This window comes from Malaclemys terrapin, chromosome 2, assembly GCF_027887155.1.
Source record: "Malaclemys terrapin pileata isolate rMalTer1 chromosome 2, rMalTer1.hap1, whole genome shotgun sequence".
Classification (NCBI taxonomy): Eukaryota; Metazoa; Chordata; order Testudines; family Emydidae; genus Malaclemys; species Malaclemys terrapin.
The window spans coordinates 46,826,908-46,843,909 of NC_071506.1; the positions used below are offsets into that span (position 1 = coordinate 46,826,908).

Sequence of the window (17,002 nt, forward strand, 5' to 3'; positions counted from 1 at the left end):
AAGGCAGGTTTTCCAATTCTTTAATTATTCTGGTGTCTTGTCTCTGAATCCTCTTCAGTTTATCAACATCCATCTTGAATTGAACTGGACACAGTATTTCAGTGGTGGTTGCACCAGTACCAAATGCAGAGGTGAAATAACTTCTCTACTTCTACTCAAGATACCCTTGTTTATGCATCCAAGGATCACATTATCCCTTCTGGCAACACTGTTGCACTGGGAGCTTATTGGGGAGCCATATGCAGTTTTTAATCCATTTACTATGCACTACATTGCTTTTGTATAATGCTGATTTTTTTTATCAGGATGTGTGGTCAAATACCTTACCGAACTCTAAGTCTGTTATTGCAAGAGTTTATCAACCAAACTTGTGATCTCATTACAAAAAAAATCAAGTTAATTTGACAGCACCAATTTTCCATAAAATCAGTCTTGTCTTGAGGTTGCTCATAATGACAAGTGTATCCAGAGCTATATAGTGAAGGTCTATAAAGAGAGCTGTGTAAAGGTAGTGTGTAATGAGGGATATATAAAGATAATTATATTACAAGTGGACATTAGGGAACGTATCGAGAGATTTATACGAAAGGTGCATATAGAAAATTGAGTAGAGGTTTTCTTAGCAGGGAGGGGGCTGGGCAGTATATAGACACAAGGTTAATGTTGTCCCTCACATACAATTTAGTGTCACAGTACACTTGGCAAGCAGGGCAGTTTATGAACAGGGAGAAGTGGGCTCCAACACATTCCTATGAATTGAGGGATTTAAGGAATTTACAGATTTGTCAAACTTCATTGGGCAGGAGAGTTCCTAACTAGGGAGTGTGTGTGTGCGTGCGTTAAACTCACTCATCCCACTGCCTTTCTTGGAAATCTGTTCCAACAGTTGTAGCAGCTTGTGAGAGAGCTCCTGCTTTAGAGGGGGGATCAGGTCCATTCCAGCACAGACTGACAGTAGCCTTTCAGGATTGTCTCCTTTAAGATGTACGTGAGGAGGCTGACTCTGGAGGAGGAGTTATGTAGATTACAGATGAACATTCTGGAGTGGAGGAGAGAAGAGAGAGGAGAGGCACAAGCACAGGCAGGGCAGGGGAGCACAGGCAGCCAAGCAGCAAAGGCCTTTCCGAGCAGGAGGGGGAGGAGGAGGAGGACACAGAGGCGGCTGCTGTGCAAAGGAAAAAGCCTTGCAGGAGCTGCAGCTGTACTTGGACGCCACATTCCCTCCTTACGGGACTGAAGATGAGTAAGAGCTGACCCTGCTGCTGCTGCTATCTGTGTTGTGGAGTGAAGTGTCTGTTTCTTCTCCTCCTCCTCCTCCCCTGTTGTGGGTGAACCTGCATTAAGGGTTCTTCACCAACACTGGGGACTGTTTGTTTGTGTAAGGGAAGGAGAGAGAGCAGAGAGAAAGAGACTCTTCCATCCACTGAGGCGCAGTTCACTATGATCTTACTCGCATTCAGCACTGGAAGCCGGTTGGATTTCGTACATCATTCCAGGGGGTTTTTCTTGCAAACCTTGCTTTGGATTTTATGTGCCCCCGTGTGCACAGCGGAGCAGTATTTCAATGTGGAGGTAAGATCAGCCGGGTGTATGTGTGAGTGTGTGTGTGTTTCCTTCCTCCTTCCCTTTCTTCCGAAGGCTGTTCCCCAATATTTGGGCTGATTCAGTAAAACAGCTCCCCAGCCATGTCTCCGGAGCAGCCAAGACACACATGCACATTGGCTTTGCTTTCCTGCAGCAGCCAGTTCTCGGATCCGAGTTCCCTTGTCTGATGGATGCCTGTTAGCCGGAGAATCCCGTTATCCTCGGCAGCCCAGAGCTAGACCACATCATTGTGCCCGGGATATGCCGGGAAGATACGAATCCCTAAACACAAGCCAGTGGCATAATAAAAGGAGCAAGGGTATATAATACCCAGACAGCTCGGAGAAAGCTGCAGGGATACCTTTGACTTCAGATGTCTTGCTGTTTTAAACAAAGGGGAAAAATAAATGAAAGAGAGTCTAATGTGGAGGAAGGGGGGAGGGAAACTTGATACGTTAGTATATCTCCTTGTCAAATATTTAAGCACAAAAGCTGGTCTTTTTCTCATTTAAGCATGACTGAATACTTGTTACTAGAAATGCCTAAATAAATGCCATTTAGTTGCGACTAAAGTTGGAGGGTGGGGAGAGCCAAGAAGGAATTATATATATATATGTATATATATATATAAAAGTAGAAAAGCGAATTAAAATGAATAGCTTCCCAGGCAGGACTAACCCTAGGAATTTTGCTGCCACAGTGAGATTTCAGTGTATGCCCCCCATTTCCAACCCCTATTCTAATCCACCCCATTTTTTCAGTTTTGATTTTTTTATGTTATGCTTTCCATTAAGAAATATTTGTTACTATGTCTCCTTTGTGCATAGTCTTTTTTCCCTTTTTTCCTTGCCTTTCATGGTGTATCTTGATGCATCCTTTTCTGCAGTTTGGTTTCCTTTAATCTGATTTTTCAATACTGTATAATACTTCCCTCTCTTTTCTTCCCATCCACTCCGGTCCTTCACCTTCCTTTCTTTCTTGTTCTGTGTATGTCTCCCTACTTTACACATTTCTTTCATTCTCTCGCTCACACTATAATTCCATTCTTTTGTTATCTGCCCATACTCCTCACTTGCTTCTCTCCCGTCCATCCTGCTTTCTGAACTTTTTGCTGCATCCATAGACCATACAGACCATTTGTTTCTATCTCCAGACTCTCACCCACACACTTGTATTCCCTGAACTCTTTCTCTAGCACAAATATACTCTTGTCCCCAACATCTCTCTCTCTCTCTCTCTCTCACACACACACACACACATTTCCTCTTTCTCTTACATAAACTCCTGTTCCCCTAGCTCTCACCCACTTACATACATTCCTGCCCCACAATAAAGAAATCTCCCTCAGACACACCCCTGTCCCATATCTCCTCAACCCCAGACACATCTGTACTTCATATCAATTATGCCTCATCCAAGATCTCCCCAAACACACCTGGTGTCTTCCACAAAAAATCTCTTCCAGGGTAGACATTGGGTCTACCCCCAAAAATCTCTGCCCAGACAGACCTGGTCCCCTTCCCCATCCATGTTCCCCCCTCCACACACACACACTCGCTCACTTCTAGTCTCCCCCTGTGCACTGTTGGTCTCTTCCTCCAGGATCTCCTCCCATACACAATACAGGTCTCTCTGTCTCTCCTCACCCAAGTTCACCTCTCCCACACACCCACTTCTGGTCTCTTCCTGTCCCAAGATTTCCCCACTGATCCAATACTAGTCTCTCCCTCTCCACCACCAAGAGTTCCCCCCACCACACACATTCTCCAGGGGTCACTTTCCCAAGATCTCCCCACACACACTAGTGGTCTCCTCACATCAGTCTCTTCTCATGTAATCCTGGTCTCTCCATGCCATCATTAAGATTTCCTCCCCGCTCAAAACTCCTGGTCTCTTTTGCTCCAAGATCTCTTCCTCTGCCATTTCTGGTCGCTCGTCCTAATACACAAACACACACACCTTTTCTCTTTCCCCTAATATTTCCCTCCCCCTTGTGTTAGATTGTAAATTCTTTGGGACAGAGACCATGTCTTTCCATCTGTTGTACAATATTTAGCCCAATGGAGCCATGATCCTGATTGTGGCTTTTGGAGGCTACTGCAATATAAATAATAACACTCACTTCTAGTAATTTTCTTAATTTCCCTCAGTATTTTTCCTCGCATGCAATGCTGCTCTGTTTCCTTCCCCCTAATGTTTCTCCCACCCTTCCGAGCTGACGTGCACATTTTGATTCTTCTCTCAACCATGTCTCCTGCTGTACTGCTACTTTCTCAACTTCATTCTTTCATTGGTGGATATAAAAAGAAACATAGAGGAAGAGAGGAGACAGCTTTGTGTACCCTTTCCTGTCTTCCCTTAGTGGCCCTCTGCTGGGGATATAAAAGAAATTTCAGCTACAGAAGAACTTCCTCCTCCCTCTGTAGACTTATTTGCTGGCCACTGGTTCTGCTGGAGAGATGGGTAGTAGATGGAGTTATGGTGGGAGGAGAGAGAGAATGTCAGTCTAGTGGGGCACAAAGGGGAGGCCAACCACAACACGTGAGAGGTTTTCAGGGGAAAGAGGAAAAGCCAATTTATTTTTTCCCTTCTCTTCAATATGGAAAATAGCAGATTTTGAGGGGGAAGTACAGGACCACAAGGAAGGAAAGCCAAAGAGGGGGGGAAAGTGCTTGTACTCATGAAATGCCATTCAGGTTCTCTATTCCTTTAGAGGTGTCTCATCTCCTGACCCTCCTCTTCTTCCTGAAACAAAATGTGTTCCATGCTAGCACTTCCAAGGTATTTTCATACCCTCACAGCTTTTCAGTTGTCTTTTGTTGTAATATCGAGAGGTGCCACAATCACAAAGCAGAAGGTAATGTGAGGCAAAGGACTTGGCAACAATGTGGTGACACTGTGCCATACAATTCTGTGTGTCAGCATCAGACCCATAAAACACTTACACTCTATAATAAATCAGTAAAATGGAATCTGACAAATTCATTCCAAGATCCATTAAAATACACATAGAAATTAGGGTGCCTTAAAAAACTAGTGCCAGTTTGGTTGAATTCAGTTCCACTGAATACATGTATTTGGAAAACAGACTGTGATGTGATTATTTTTATGCTAATTGAGGTTTCATGTGAATTTAGAATTTATTTTTTGATTTTTATACTCTCTGATTACAGTAAAATTTGGAGGAAATATTGATGATAGGTATTGAGCATTGGAAATTCTGACTGATATAGTCTAACATTTTAGGTATTGAATAAAATTTGTATAGAAATGCTGGCTTTCTTGGTTTCCAACTTGAGTTTGTAAGACTGAACCAGAGCACGTCTCAAGGGATACTACTGAAGTTCAAAGAGATTAAGTGTAGGTATCATCTTCTAAGACAAAAAAATAGGAACCTGACTTTATAATTGGCATGACCATTTTTTAAAGATCATATTGGTTGTTTGTAAAACTTGTTCTTGCTAAACATCCAGATGGAAGTGGGTGAAGGTTCTGCTTCCAATGATAGCTGACGTGTAATTTCTGAAACACGAATGTCAATGATGACTTTCATATGGTACATACTGTTTTAATAACTAGACGTAGCTGAGTATGATGTAGGTCAGAGTGAGAAATGTAAATGACAGTCATTTATTTATTACATTAACCATAGTATTGCTCTCACATGTTCTCTGATGTCAATGAAAATTTTGCAGTGGATTTAGATAAGGGAGGGCTGTAAATCCACCATTTATTTCAAGTATTCATGTGTGCTTTGAGTAACAATATTTGAGATCTAGGATTCATGTAAGACTAGTTTTAGGAAGTTTTAGCTTTTATTTTCAGAGGTTCCTGGTCATCACTGGCGTTTTGGGGATCACTTTCTAAGGTGTCACCTGGATCAAAGGTTAGGGTTAAGGTCCAGATTGTTAATTCCATATTACTCACATAAGTACTGCCATCAAAGTCTGAGGTTTACTTGTGTGAGTGATTGTGCACCAGAGGTTTTCAGTGTTTCCCTAAATTTTTAGTTCAGTCTTACTCTACAAGTCAGATGCATCAGTGGGATAGTAAATGGGATAATAGCTATTAACAAAATATTTAAAATTCCAATTTTATCCTACAAATTGAGAGCTTTCAGTATAGAATTCTTGTAATGACCTGGCTGGATTTTCCCCTTTGAAAATCTATGTAGGATAATGAAATTCCCAGGCAAACAATTTTTTTTCCACTGGTTCTTCATTATGTTAACTGTTTCTTGCATTACTAGATACTAAATACTTCTAGTGTTTATAGGCAATTTCCCTGTTAAAGACCCAAGCAGAACTCTAACACTCATAGGGTAGTTACAAATATTAAAGAGTAGAATGTGACTTTTAAACTTGTAATTTTGTTGATAACTATTTTCCTAAAGCTGACATTTTCTATAGTCTAAGAATTTCTGTAATTATTTTTATTTATATTGCATTAACAACAGTTTCACCTTTTTAATAGGTGTGGGTGGGGTAGGGGAGGGGAAGAATCAAAACCCATTGAAACAAACTACCTATATCAAAAGACAGGGTAGGAGCACCTTCCTCTCCCCAACTCTCATCCTGCCTACCCCTACTCATGTTGAGTAGCCCCATCCAAGTTATTGCAACTATTCATGTGAGTAAGGAGTACTGGGTGAAGAAGTGTTTGGAGGATCACGTCTCGTCTCGCTAACTGCATCGGTGTTGTGGGAAATACTAGAGGGAAAAGTATGGCTCATCATCTCTTTTCTAAAGCAGACTGTTATACTATATTTTCCGTCTTCTATTGCTAAATATATATGCTTGGGTCCCTAAGGGGATTTTAAAGTGAGTCCTATTTTAGTATGAGCAACACCTTAAAACAATACAACCTTCTTTTTCTCCTTCCCTCCTTTTTAAGTAAGTGTGACAGTTAAATTGCTTATTGTGGAACAAAACGCAGTGGAATCAAAACTTCAGAGAAATGCTGTCTGGTAGCATTTTTCCATGGTAACAAGGAGATGAGAACCTCTTTGTTTTCATTGTTAACAAACTTTACAATTAGTGTCCTACTCTTGCTGAATGGTAATACATGACCTTTTCATCCCTACGCACTGGGTTTTTATAAACTTTAAAAAACTGATCATTTTAAATCTTCAACCTGTAATTGTAAGGGAATAAACAATTGGCAAAAAAAAAAAAATCTGCCTCTTCCCTTTTATGTGCTTTTCAACTGGAATACTTAATTAGAATTGCAAGTGCTATGCGTTATTGTAATAAGAGCATGTTACAGAGCAAGCCCGGAAAATACATGTAAAGAAGGAGTTAAAGGTATTCCTGACATTACACACTGCCATGTGTATTGAAAGGAACTTGATAGGCCCTTCATATTGTTTTTATTTACAAGCATTACACATTACATTCAAGTATATAAGGGCCCAGTCGTTCACTCCTTACTCACTGAAGTTGTGAGTATATTTATAAAAGGATGCTAAATGACCATTTGTTAATATTGACGGTGGGTGTAGCTAGCTGGCTGAAGTATATTACTCAGTAGAGAATTTAGATATAATGTAGTATAGTCAGTACTTACTTAGAAAAAGCAGGTACAAAGAAATTTAGCTGTAAAGGCTTCTGATGAACAGATCTATATATCTAGCATTGTGCCGCAGCATTAATATAAATGGATGTTAATCAGAAAGTTATAGCTCAGGTAGCTAACGGAAGGCTTTTCACACTCTTCCATCATAAAAGGCACATGGTACTATGCAATGAATTGGCCTTCCTTTCAGTGAGACTATGAAATATGCATGGAGATTATTGTTTGGATTATTGCATTGCCTGCTATAATTCAAAACATAATTCCTGTATTTAAGAATACCAACAGATTAATGTACTACTGGAGTGAAATATTATTTATTATTGGTATTACAGGAATACACAGGGGCTCAGTCCTGGATCGATCTCCATTGTGTTAGGCAATATGCAAACACAAACAAAGATGGTTGTTTGTTTCGGTCTTCACCGAGAAGTCTGAAGGAATGCCTAACATAGTGAATGCTAATGGGAAGGGGGTAGGTTTAGCGGATAAAATAAAAAAAGAACAAGTTAAACATCACTTAGAAAAGTTAGATGCCTGCAAGTCACCCGGGCCTGATGAAATGCATCCTAGAATACTCAAGGAGCTAATAGAGGAGGTATCTGAGCCTCTAGCTATTATCTTTGGAAAGTCATGGGAGACGGGAGAGATTCCAGAAGACTGGAAAAGGGCAAATATAGTGCCCATCTATAAAAAGGGAACTAAAAACAACCCAGGTAACTACAGACCAGTTAGTTTAACTTCTGTGCCAGGGAAGATAATGGAGCAAGTAATTAAGGAAATCATCTGCCAACACTTGGAAGGTGGTAAGGTGATAGGGAATAGCCAGCATGGATTTGTGAAGAACAAATCATGTCAAACCAATCTGATAGCTTTCTTTGATAGGATAACGAGCCTTGTGGATAAGGGTGAAGCGGTGGATGTGGTATACCTAGACTTTAGTAAGGCATTTGATACGGTCTCGCATGATATTCTTATCGATAAACTAGGCAAATACAAATTAGATGGGGCTACTATAAGGTGGGTGCATAACTGGCTGGATAATCGTACTCAGAGAGTTGTTATTAATGGTTCCCAATCCTGCTGGAAAGGCGTAACGAGTGGGGTACCGCAGGGGTCTGTTTTGGGACCGGCTCTGTTCAATATCTTCATCAACGACTTAGATATTGGCATAGAAAGTACGCTTATTAAGTTTGCGGATGATACCAAACTGGGAGGGATTGCAACTACTTTGGAGGACAGGGTCATAATTCAAAATGATCTGGACAAATTGGAGAAATGGTCTGAGTTAAACAGGATGAAGTTTAACAAAGACAAATGCAAAGTGCTCCACTTAGGAAGGAAAAATCAATTTCACACATACAGAATGGGAAAAGACTGTCTAGGAAGGAGTACGGCAGAAAGGGATCTAGGGGTTATAGTGGACCACAAGCTAAATATGAGTCAACAGTGTGATGCTGTTGCAAACAAAGCAAACATGATTCTGGGATGCATTAACAGGTGTGTTGTGAGCAAGACACGAGAAGTCATTCTTCCGCTCTACTCTGCTCTGGTTAGGCCTCAGCTGGAGTATTGTGTCCAGTTCTGGGCGCCGCATTTTAAAAAAGATGTGGAGAAACTGGAAAGGGTCCAAAGAAGAGCAACAAGAATGATTAAAGGTCTTGAGAACATGACCTATGAAGGAAGGCTGAAAGAATTGGGTTTGTTTAGTTTGGAAAAGAGAAGACTGAGAGGGGACATGATAGCAGTTTTCAGGTATATAAAAGGGTGTCATAAGGAGGAGGGAGAGAACTTGTTCACCTTAGCCTCTAAGGATAGAACCAGAAACAATGGGTTTAAACTGCAGCAAGGGAGGTCTAGATTGGACATTAGGAAAAAGTTCCTAACTGTCAGGGTGGTTAAACACTGGAACAAATTGCCTAGGGAGGTTGTGGAATCTCCGTCTCTGGAGATATTTAAGGGTAGGTTAGATAAATGTCTACTAGGGATGGTCTAGGCAGTATTTGGTCCTGCCATGCGGGCAGGGGACTGGACTCGATGACCTCTCGAGGTCCCTTCCAGTCCTAGAATCTATGAATCTATGAATCTATGGTCCCTGTTCCAAAGAGTTTACACAGTCCAAGTCATATGTTAGTTCTTTAGGGCTTCTATGGTTTTAATGACAGGGAACTATTTAGAATTAGAATGAATCCTATCTACCATTACAAATAGTCAGTTGTTTAGTATTTGAACATCAAATCCATTAGTAGCTCTCCGTTTTATGAAAGAAAAAGTTTGGTTAAATAAAGTATTTTGTGAACATTGCAAGATAAACATAGCAAACTGCAGTGTATTTTATCTTTTATTTCATAAGATATTTATAAAAGAATTATTGAATATATTGTCCTAAAAATTCTGCTTCCATCACGCAAGAGGCCATCCTACAGTAAAATATTGTGAAATTAATACATTACCATTCATTGTTTTCTCAGAGTGGATATACTATTTTTTAAGTGGTTTAAGATTTATGCCTCTCTGTCAATTTTATTTGAATCCATCTAAAAGGTCAGTGCTTGCTCTAGGCACCTTAATTCTGCTTATGCACATGGCAGGGCTCAGTTGTAAGGGTTTATAAAGATAAAATGGTGAATTATATAGTTTCAAAACATTTTAACCTGTATCTGTTCTCTCAGTTTTAAAGTCTTTCTCCTTCTTTTACCTTAACTCATGATTGTTTTATGATGATAAAATCCTAGAAGACTACTTCTTCTTGATGTTGTTTGAAGATACTTAATATAACTGATCTTTTTAATGCTCTTGTTTAATCATGAATGCTGTTCACCTCTCCATATTGGATTACAGTTTATTGCCTGACCCATTTTCCATCTCCACTCCCTGCCACTCACCATAATGTGAGGGGATGGGTTGACTATGCTTGGTTTGATATCTCCAGTGTGTCAAATGACAGATTTGGTTTCAGTTTGTATTAAGAAGACCTATATTGGAGTTCCAAACATGATTCTGCTTGCTGCAGAAATGGATTTTAAAAATAATTATGTCAGAGAGAGCTTTATCTTTTAAAGAGAGGTCATGTTATTTGGAACCTTTCGTTTATTTATTGGTTGCTTGGCAACTATTCATTCATGCTACTGCTTATGACCATTCATTATAAGCACATTTTACTTTACAGTAAGGACAATTACACTGTAACAGCTTCTTTCTGGGAAGAATTAAAATTGACAAACTATAGAAATGGAAATACTTAGTTATATAATTTTATATGTTGATTGAAACTGTTGTGCACTGTTTCTGTGTATTGACAACAGCTGTTTTATACCACTCGAGAAGTGACTGCCTTTTAGTGATGGGTGAAGTAATTCTTTCATACCTCTTGGAGCGTTATAAGACATAATTAACTAATGGGCTTGATCCTGTATTTTTTGCACACTCAAATCTCCCATTGATTCCACAGGCAGGTTTAACCATCTGATCCAGCAAGGATCCTATTGATTTTAATGCATTGAGTACTAAAAAAGAGGCAGTCAGAAACCTTGCAGGATCAGGCCTCAGATTTCAAGTGGTGCAGGCTTGCATCTGGTGTTTGAAAAGTGCTTTAAAATCCTGAGCTAAAAAGCAGTAAATAAATTTTATTACTACTACAGTGGAGGTATGGCTGAAACAATGAGTCACAATATTTTCTGTAGAAGATTCAGTGGAAAACAATGGAAACTTTCATTGCGGTGTATGATGACAGATGAATAAAGCATATGATTTTTGTATTATGGAGGAAGATTATTTTTGAATAGTTTTCTGGTTGTTCTTTATGGGCCAGCTTGCGACTGGCCCTTGTGTGGATCTGCAGTGGGAAGGGGTAGGATGAAAGGATCTTTACTCCCGCGCCCCTGCTCAGTCCCTGCATACTGTCAGGAACACAGGACTGCTTCCTACATGTGGTCTAAAGGATGCACACCAGAGCCATAGGGAGGAGGTGGGTCTGTCTCTGCCCTCACTACCCAATTGGCCTGCAGATGGTGTAGCCCAGGGGTCTGCAACCTATGGCACATGTGCCAAAGACGGCACATGAACCGATTTTTAGTGGCATGCTGTGACCGCTGCTGGCCCTGCTAAGCTCGCTGCCGAACCCCATCAGCGGGCTGAGCGGGGCCAACGGCCGGGACCCCAGCAGGCAGGAGCGTGCCATTAAAAATCCTGCCTGGCCCAGCCCACTCTTCTCCGCCCCCTGCCCACCGCTCTCTCTGCGGGGGCACGGGGCAGAAGCAAGCTTGGTCTTGCCGGCTGCTGCTGTAGGACCAAGCTTCCCCCTCCCTCGCCTCTTCCCCCAGCATGCTGTCGTGCCCTGCCTCCTCTCCCTCCCTGCCGCCTATGGCCCTTGCGAGGGAGGGGAGAAGAGGAGCCCCAGCGCCCTTGCTGCTCAGACCGGGAAGGAGGCAGAGAAGAGGCAGGAGCGGGGCCTTGGGAAAGGGGGGTGGAGGCAGGGCGTATCCCTCCAGCCCCCTGCCAGGACCCCAGACCGGCAGCGGGCTGAGTGGGGACGGCAGCTAGGACCCTGGCTGGCAGGAGCCAGCGGATGGAACACCAGACCGGCAGAGGGCTGAGCCGCTCAGTCCGCTGCTGGTCTGGGGTCCCGGCTGCCAGCCCCGCTCAGCCCGCTGCCAGTCTGGGTCCTGGCCCCTGGCATCGCTCAGCCCGTTGCTGGTCTGGGGTTCTGGCTGCCGGCCCCTTGCCAGCTGGGGTCCTGGCCGCAGGCCCCGCTCAGCCCACTGCCAGCCTAGGTGAACGGAACCCCAGGCCAGAAGCAGGCTGAGCAGGCCGGTAGCATAAGATCAGCATTTTAATTTAATTTTAAACGAAGCTTCTTAAACATTTTGAAAACCTCGTTTACTTTACATACAACAGTAGTTTAGTTATATAATATATAGACTTATAGAGAGAGACCTTCTAAAAAACGTTAAAATGTATTACCGGCATGTGAAACCTTAAATTAAAGTGAATAAATGAAGACTCAGCACACCACTTCTGAAAGGTTGCCAACCTCTGGTGTAGCCTGTGCATCAGAGAGCTGGGAGAAGGATTGTGCTGTGAGGAATAATCCCTCCCTCTGATTCCCCTGGGATGGTGCAACTCCACCACACCCTTTCTTAAAGGCTTGGCTTATATGGCACACACTAACCCTAAATGCTGTAGGATAAGTCCATGTACCTCATCTGCAGCTCCATCTGCATTTTCCCTGATATGACACAGTTGATTCTGTTTCAGTAAGATGACTTCATTCATCCTTCTCTTCTCCCCTCCCCAATCTTTTATCATTACAAAATATCAAGTTAGTTTCACACCTTTGTGTAGAAGATTGTCCTCAGACAAATCTGCCCTTTGATTATTTCCTCACTTTCTGGAAGAAAAGCCGACTTCTTTGTTTCACTGGTCCTGTTTTTGTTGGACAACAAACACATCTCTGCCCTCCAGTGGGGGATGCAGGCTGATAATGGGGAAGATTCCTCTTTCAATGAAATGGCAGCTAAGGGGCAAAGGGGATATGACCAAATACTTAGAGCAGGGGTGGGCAAACTTTTGGGCCTGAGGGCCACATCTGGGCATGGAAATTGTATGGCGGCCCATGAATGCTCACAAAATTGGGGGTTGGGGTGCGGAAGGGGCTGAGGGCTCCGGCTGGGCAGTGCAGGCTCTGGGGTGGGGCTGGGACAAGGGGTTGGGGGTGCAGAAGGGTGCTCTGGGCTTGGACCAAGGGTTTCGGAGGGTGGGAGGGGGATCAAGGCTGGAGCAGGGGGTTGGGGTGTAGGAGGGGGTCAAGGGTGCAGGCTCCAGGCGGCGCTTACCTCAAGCAGCTCCTGGAAGCAGCAGCATGTCCCCTCTCTTACACAGCATGTCCCGGCTCTTACTCAGAGGCGCAGCCAGGCAGCTTGGCGCGCTGCCCCATCTGCAGGTGCCGCCCCTGCAGCTCCCATTGGCCATGGCTCGCGGCCAATGGGACTGTGGAGCCCCTTTGCTCACCCTATGCATAGGAGCCAGAGGGGGGACATGCCACTGCTTCCGGGAGCCGCGCAGAGCCACAACACAGGCGGAGCAGTGCAAGCCTCTGTTTCCAGTGCCAGAGCGGGGTAAGCACCAGACCCCGCTCCCCGGCAGGAGCTTGAGGGACTGATTAAAACATCTGAAGGGCCAGATGTGGCCCTGGGCCATAGTTTGCCCACCCCTGACTTAGAACATGGATAGGTAATACAACAGAAAAACAAGCATCCCTTTTATGGAAGGGAACACCCTTCTTTGTCAGGTCTAAATGGATTTTCATGCAATGTTTCAGGGAGAAATTGTCTTCACTTTTGTGCTGTGTCTTGTCCCTTGGATGACAATCCTATTGTGCTACCCTTCCCTGTTCCAGCCTTGGGTTGCTTGATGTGCTGTTAGCAGAGCTGTTTAACCCTCTGTCTTCTCCATGAAGCTGAGGTTGTGGCAGTTTATTGACATGCAGTGGTTTGGATGTTGTACAAATCTATCATGATGAAATTTCATTGTTAACTGCAAGTAAAATTAATGATCTGTCTACAAAATAAGACTATTATATTATAATTAGTTGATATCACCTTGATCAATCAGTCCATCAGCCCTCACAGAGAGAGCGCTGATTACAAGTCATTCGTTTTGTTCTAGCCCAGTGGTTTTCAAATTGTGGGTCGTGAACCAGTACTGGGTCGCGGAATGTAAGGCACTGGGTTGCGACTGCTCTGGTCAGCACCGCCAACCAGGCTGTTAAAAGTCCTGTCGGCAGTGCTGCCCGGCTAAGGCAGGCTAGTCCCTACCTGTCTGACACTGCACTGCGCCCCGGAAGTGGCCAGCAGCATGTCCGGCTCCTAGGTGGGGGGGCCACGGGGCTCTGTGCGCTGCCACCACCCCGAGCACTGGCTCCGCACTCCCATTGGCTGGTTACCGGCCAATGGGAGCTGGGGGCGGGGCATGGTGCCTGTGGGCAAGAGCCGCTTGCACGACTCCATCTAGGAGCCCGACCTTCTGCTGGCTGTTTCTGGGACACAGCTTGGTCCACGGTGCCAGGACAGGTAGGAAGCCTGCTTAGCACCCCTGCTGCGCCACTGACTGGGAGCTGCCTGAGGGAAGCCCATGCCCCAACCCTGTGCCCCAATCCCCTGCCCCAGCCCTGAGCCCCCCCAAACCCTGAGCCCCTTCCTGCACCCCAAACCCCTCATCCCCGGCCCCACACCAGAGCCTGCAACCAGAGCCCTGACCCCCTCCTGCACATCAACACCCTGCCCCATCCCAGAGCCTCCTCCCACACCCTGAACTCCACATTCCCCGTTCCGTTGTGTCATGGGCATCAACAATTTTCTTCAACTGGGTTGCCAGAAAAAAAGTTTTAAAACCACTGTTCTAGCCAGTCCTTCAGCCATCCGCTGGCCAGGTTGTCAGTGGCACCGAACACCCAATCGGTATGGTTCACCGCAGCCAAGAACCCCTGAGCGATCTGCCCACCTCAGCCTCCCAAGTAGCTGGGATTACAGGCATGCACACTGAACCCGGTATTAAAATTAGTAATAATATTAGAATAGCTAAATCTACAGAATGATTCAGGTCACTGAGACAGGGCTGTTCTCATTGCTTCTTTATAATTTGAAAAATGTGTTCTGTTTTTTAGTTTCCTGACTGATAGTGAAGTGCCGTATTCTGATGCTACTATAACTTCTTTCTACAACATATATAAAATGATTAATTTTTCTCTGTATCTTCCATATGCTTTCAAATAGAAGAGGGGAGGCAGTGTGGTCCAGTGCTTAGTGCACTGTTCTAGGAGGCAGCAGATTTGGTTTATATTCTCACTGTTCCTTTCTGTGACTTGGGCAAGTCAATTTCCCTTTTTCTGTGCCTCAGTTTCTCCATGTGTAAAATGGGAACACTGTTGCTTCCTTTCCTTTTTAAAGTGCATGGAGACCTACAGATGAAAAGTGCTATAAAAGAGCTAAGAATTCTTTCTTTCTTTCTTTCTTTCTTTCTTTCTTTCTTTCTTTCTTTCAACATAGAATAATAATAATACAATAATTAATATGTAAATTATATTTAATTTTAGGTAGCTGTGCTAGAAGATTCCTACACATCTCAACAAGAATACCCAAACATAATTTATTTTATTTTAATTAGGCAGTTTTCTCAAAAGCAAGTGGCAGAACAGAAAAAGCAACTGCAATGTCCACAACAACATTCCAGCCCACAAACATTTGCAAATTAGAGCTGTAACATAGTAGTGAATGCTTGCAATAAGCTTAAATGGGAACTTGCTTTACATCCTCCAGATTCCACATCCACAATCCTTTTTGGATTGAAACTTTTTGTGCTTAGTTTCAGCCCAGAGGTGAATTTTATAGGGAACATTTGAGTAAAATCTGTTCTGTTTCTCTTTTGCATAATCCAAGGCTGAAAACAAATACTTGACCTGATCTAAACCCCACTGAAATCAATGGAACGACCCCTATAAGCTTTAGTGGATCAGACTTAAATTTTCCACTCTAAGAAAAATTGAAAACAATGTTATTTTAATTTCAATGTGGGTACTTATATGGCTTCATCTCTATAATATCTGCGTGCCTCCCTTTTAATTTAGTTATTTATTTGGATTTTTATGAAATACAATAAAAGAGAACCCTTTCAGTGCTCTGGGCTCCTTTGACAACATTTTTTTTTTGAAATGCATTAATGAATACCCATGACTTTAGCCTACTATTTTACTAGGGTTACCATCTGTTCGTATTTCCCCGGACATGTCCGACTTTTGCGTCTCTAAATAGCTGTCCGGGAGGAATTGGTAACAAGGTTAAAATGTCCAGGGTTTTTTTTCTCCCTCGCCTCCCCCCCTCCCTTCCATGCAGAGTGCGGCTGCTGATTGGGCGGCTGGGCCGATTGACCCACTCTGTCTGCAGCCCTGTGTAACACACAAACCGACCCACCGGCAGCGTGTTTTGCAAACACGTGGAGCCAGAATGGTAAGGGGAGTCCGGGGGGGTCAGTCAGGGAGCAGGGGAGTGTTGGATGGGTCCCCGGCCTCCACCTGCCACTTCCCTCCGTGCATTTCCCCCCCCCCCCGTGAACCCCCTGCTTCCTGCCTGCCTCTCCCTTGTCTGCTTGTACTGCCAGAGCCAGCAGCAACTGCTGTCTGCTGCCCCCGGGTCCTAGTGCCCCCATCCACTAATGGGAAGACAGGCTGCCCTTACCCTGCCCTTCCACCCTAGCCCTGAGTCTCTCCAGTGCCCCAAACCCCTCATCCCCCCACACCCTAATCCTCTGCTCCATCCCTGAGCCCCCTCCTGCATCATGAACCCCGCATCCTCAGACCCACAGTTCTCACCCCTTCTATCCCCAAACTCCCTCCCAAACCTCCTCCCCCCTTCCCACACACCCCTTCCTGCCCTCAAACTCCCTCCCAAAGCCTGCACCCCCTCCCTTTGCACCACCTCCCACCCCCAAACTCCATCCCAGAGCCTGCACCCCTCACCCCCTCCTGTACACCCACCCCCTGCCCCAGCCCAGAGCTCAGCCTTAGGCAAGTGGGGGGTGGGTGGGTTCTGGGCACCACCAAAATTTCTACAACCCTGCCACCCATGTAAGTGGATAAGGGTCGGGGCAGTCAGGGGACAGGTAGGGCCCTAGGGGGGCAGTTAGGGTGGGGGGTTCTCAGCAGGGGGCAGTCAGGGGACAAGAAGCAGGGGGGCAGTCGGGGTAGGAAGTGGGAGGGAGTGGATGGGGGCAGGGCGGGGGCGGGGCTAGGGCAGGGCTTCCCCCCCAGTGTCCTCTTTTTTGATTGTGGAAATATGGTAACCCTAATTTTACA

The 17,002-nt window shown here is 44.4% G+C and overlaps 1 protein-coding gene across 1 annotated transcript in view; it reads left to right on the forward strand.

Moving 5' to 3' along the window:
- Positions 1-1,077: 1,077 nt before the first annotated feature.
- The window catches only part of MMP16 (matrix metallopeptidase 16), a 243,844-nt gene continuing 227,919 nt past the window's right edge, over positions 1,078-17,002 (forward strand). Inside the window, exon 1 of the mRNA XM_054018842.1 lies at positions 1,078-1,572. Coding sequence (XP_053874817.1) covers positions 1,441-1,572 — 132 coding nt within the window. The 5' untranslated portion in view covers positions 1,078-1,440. The remainder of the gene's footprint in view (positions 1,573-17,002) is intronic.